General features: G+C 44.4%; 1 protein-coding gene across 1 annotated transcript; it reads left to right on the top strand.

The window, feature by feature from the left end:
- Positions 1–1,887, top strand: nxnl2 (nucleoredoxin like 2). Its single transcript, XM_056291022.1, has 2 exons — positions 1–563; positions 1,107–1,887. The coding sequence occupies exons 1-2, from the start codon at positions 262–264 to the stop codon at positions 1,273–1,275; spliced, it is 471 nt and encodes a 156-aa protein (XP_056146997.1). The 5' UTR covers positions 1–261; the 3' UTR covers positions 1,276–1,887.
- Positions 1,888–4,122: the final 2,235 nt, after the last annotated feature.

Below are 4,122 nucleotides of genomic sequence, written 5' to 3'. Positions count from 1 at the left end.
TCCTGGGCGACTTCCCCCGTCGGTCGAGGGCTGACAGTCAAGGTTTGTGTTTTTGCAGGCTGTTTAAAACCGCAGAAAGACATCCAGAAGGTGGTCGGAACCGTCTCTGAAAACCACGCCGGCCAATCATCATGACATCTAGAAACCTCCGGCTGGAGCAGAGGCAGATGTGAACCGAACTGACTTGAGTTACCTCGCCAGAGCCTAAGAGTTGTAGAAACTTCACGGTCTGGAGGAAAAAGCGCGTGTGACTCGGAAGTCATGGTCGAGGTATTTTCGGGGCGAACTCTCTTGAATAAAGACGGGGATCTCATCGACCCCGAAGAGGCCCTGAGGAACAAAGTAGTCGGGATCTATTTTTCTGCCGGTTGGTGTCCGCCTTGCCGAGATTTCACACCGATCCTGTGTGACTTCTACACGGAGCTTGTCGAGGAGGGCGAACCCCCCGCGCAGTTCGAGATCGTCTTCGTGTCGTCGGACAAGTCGCCCGACGACATGGTCGAATACTACCACGACATGCACGGGGACTGGCTCGCCTTGCCTTGGACGGACGACTACAAACAGTATGTACATGCCCCCCCCCCTCCCTATTTAAGACCCTTAACTCTCCTAACATTGTTGGATAACTAATACATGTTTCATGCAGTGTGCCTACTACATGTTTGTCTTGTTTGTTTTGTTTTTGTCTTGTCATACACATACACTTTACTAAACACAACTTTGTTAGTTTGCTCTTGCATGTTATGTAAAACGATTAGGAGGATCACCCTCTTAGGGATTAGGTTTAAATACAGACCAGACAAAGTACCGTCCACACCAATGTGTTACACATGGACTGGCAGCCTAGTTTAAATGTAATGTGTGTATTGTGTTTGGGTGTGTAGTAAAACAGTATTGTCAATATGCAGATTATGAAACCAGATTAGACCAGATTAGAGTTTCTTTTTCTTCATGAGAAGTATAACTGTATCTTGTCAACTCACGTTTGTCAATTTAACATTAGAATGACCAAGGTGGTCATTATGACCTTCTTGGTCAGAATTCTTCATCCCTAATTCTTCCCATCGGTCAGAATTCTTCATCCCTATCCTCTCTTCATCTGACAGTGAATTGAAGCAGCGCTACAAGATCACGGCAGTGCCCAAACTGGTGATCGTGAAGGAGAACGGCGAGGTGATCACAGACAAGGGCAGGAAACAGATCCGGGACAAGGGCCTGGCCTGCTTCGGGACCTGGCTGGAGGCCGCCGAGGTCTTTCAGAACTTCAAGGGCTAGAAAACGCGAGGGGTAGGCAGGGAAGGCAAGAAAGACCTCTTCATCACAGGGCTAATCTAACACTTTGCTGACATTGCAGGTTGTATCTCCCTTTTACAGGATTTATATATTCAGAAATGTGTTTTTGTATACAACTGCATAGTAATAATAATAATAAAGCCACAATCAAGCTAATTCTTTATGTACACACTCTTTTACAAAGGCATATGCAAAGGAGATGGGTGTCAGGTCTCAAATTTGGATCAGGTTATCATAATACTGTGAAAAAGCTATTAGTGTGCAAGTCTCTACTTGATTAAGATCTGATACTTCATTCAGCACTGTAACATCAACTTCTGGAACGGGACACCTACAGTAGTTTCTCAGCAGACTAATTGATATGTAAAAAGACTTGGCTTGAGGTGTTTTGAATATGCAAAGTACTGAGTAAATGCACAGCTAAAATATTCCATGTTTCAAGTATGTACACTTTCCCATAATTCTATTTGATGAATAGATTAACATGCATATATCCAAAGATGTGAGTTGTAGATATATTTTGGCTGTTTTTTTTTACATTAACTTTTATATGAGTTGTTAGGACATATATATATATATATATATATATATATATATATATATATATATATATATATATATTAAAGACCATAACTGTTTACTGCCACTTTTGGATTTAATGTCAGTGTCGGTGGTTGGTATGTATATCCTATTCTATTGTACTGTTGTTTTGCTTTGGTGTCAAGACGCCTCTATATCATTCATGTAGTCTTCGTGCAAACAAACCAACTCCCCTCTGTCTCGTTAAGAGGCCACAGGCCCACAGGACAATGTCTCCAACATTCTAACACATTCCCTTGGGTCCTAATTGCCTGTTGGTGCTGTGTATGCAAACAATGCCATAATCACTTAGATGAGTGATGAAACGTTTCTCCCACAGAACTTTGTGTCCACCTAAACTGATTCAACTTTCTGGGAATGCCATAATCACTTTGTGAAAACAAAATCAAACCAAAATAACTTCATCCCAAAAATGAAAAGTTTCATTGCATACTGATATTACTAGGTTTGCCTTTTTTATTTTTATCATTATTTTTACAATTGAACATAGTCACAGCAAGAAGGTCCTGGGTTCGAGCCTCTGGGATCGTCTAACCTTGGGGGTCATCCCAGGTCATCCTCTGTGTGGAGTTTGCATGTTCTCCCTGTGTCTGCGTGGGTTTTCTCCGGGTGCTCCGGTTTCCTCCCACAGTCCAAAGACATGTAGATCAGGTGAATCAGCTGTACTAAATTGTCCCTAGGTGTGAATGTCTCGGCCCTGTGATGGTCTGGTGGCCTGTCCAGTGTGTCTCCCCGCCTGCTGCCCAGTGACTGCTGGGATAGGCTCCAGCATCCCTGCAACCCAGAGTAAGGTTAAGTGGTTTGCATAATAGATGGATGAATGAATGAATAGTCTGGGTTGTAGAAAACTAACCAACACTTTTATGAAACTTCATTCACGGGCGAATTGAAATTCAGGGTGGAAGCTCTGTGGGAACCAGCTCCTTTATCACAAAGTGTTTGGTGAAAATACCAATAGTAGTTGCATCTTAATGGAAAATAGGGAGAAACTCTGGGTACACACCATTGTGATCAAAACAATGGGCATATTCGTGCAGCGTGGTATAAAGGGAGTGTGCTCTGAGAGCAGGGCACGCACTTAAGCAACTAGGCTTGTACATCTATTCATCGAACATATTAAACTGCGACAATATTGTAGGAGGGTGGCACAGTGGTTAGCGCGGTCGCCTCACAGTAAGAAGGTCCCAGGTTCGAACCCTGGAGTTGTCCAACCTTGGGGGTTATCCCAGGTCGTCCTCTGTGTGGAGTTTGCATGTTGTTCCCATGTCTGCGTGGGTTTCCTTCGGGTGCTCCGGTTTCCTCCCACAGTCCAAAGACATGCAGGTCAGGTGAATCGGGCATACTAAATTGTCCCTAGGAGTGGAAGTGGGCCCTGTGATGGCCTGGCGGCCTGTCCAGGGTGTCTCCCCGCCTGCTGCCCAATGACTGCTGGGATAGGCTCCAGCATCCCGCGATCCCGATTAGGATAAGCAGCTTGGATAATGGATGGATGGATATTATCATGTTAATATGTATAAATACTATCTCCTGTGCACATGGCGACAGGCATGGGCGCAAGTCCATGAATACTGGAATGGCATCCAGCGCTTTACCTGTGCCCCCGTCCATAGGGTTAGTGGTTGTGTCAGGAAGGGCATCCGACGTAAAATTTTGCCAAATCAATATGCAGATTGACAAGCCCATACCGTATCGAACAACGGTCAGCATTGGTGCTGTGCCCTCACAGGGTCCTGATGGAAACTGTAAAATCTGCTGTGGCGACCCCTGAAAAACAGGGAAAAAGCTGAAAGAAGAAAAAACTATCTCCTGTGCACCCTCTGTGAACTGATGAAGGTGCAATGTTGTACCATGTGGGGTCGCTATATTGCCACTCATGTCATTCCTCCACTAGTCACCTACAAAGAATTAGGCTCAGTCTAATAAATGAGTACCACAGGGATGGCTAAACCTCGTAAAGAGACTGAATTTTTGAATCAGTCTCCTCAAACGCCAACGTGGTCAAGTATGGCAGCTCTTTAGATGAATCAGTGGGTCAAGTTAATCAGAACACGCGTTTGGTCCCTCATCTCTCATGGCCCTCTCAGTGCTCCAGTAAGTTGCTCAACTATTCTACAGCAATGGTTTTTTTTTTGTTTTGTTTTTTAAATCAAAGGCCCTTGGGCAGCCTACCATTGGTACTGCTGGTTTTATATCCGATCAGGTAGTTAATAACATTCATCCTGTTTTTGC

Source organism: Lampris incognitus, chromosome 12 (assembly GCF_029633865.1).
Source record: "Lampris incognitus isolate fLamInc1 chromosome 12, fLamInc1.hap2, whole genome shotgun sequence".
In the NCBI taxonomy this organism is placed as follows: domain Eukaryota; kingdom Metazoa; phylum Chordata; class Actinopteri; order Lampriformes; family Lampridae; genus Lampris; species Lampris incognitus.
Note: the sequence above shows the minus strand (reverse complement) of the source record. Positions and strands in the feature narration are given on the sequence as shown.

Coding starts and splice junctions, on each gene's coding strand:
- nxnl2 (XM_056291022.1), top strand. CDS start 262: ATGGTCGAGGTATTTTCGGGGCGAACTCTCTTGAATAAAGACGGGGAT. Junction 564..1,106: donor TGGACGGACGACTACAAACA/GTATGTACATGC, acceptor TTCATCTGACAG/TGAATTGAAGCAGCGCTACA.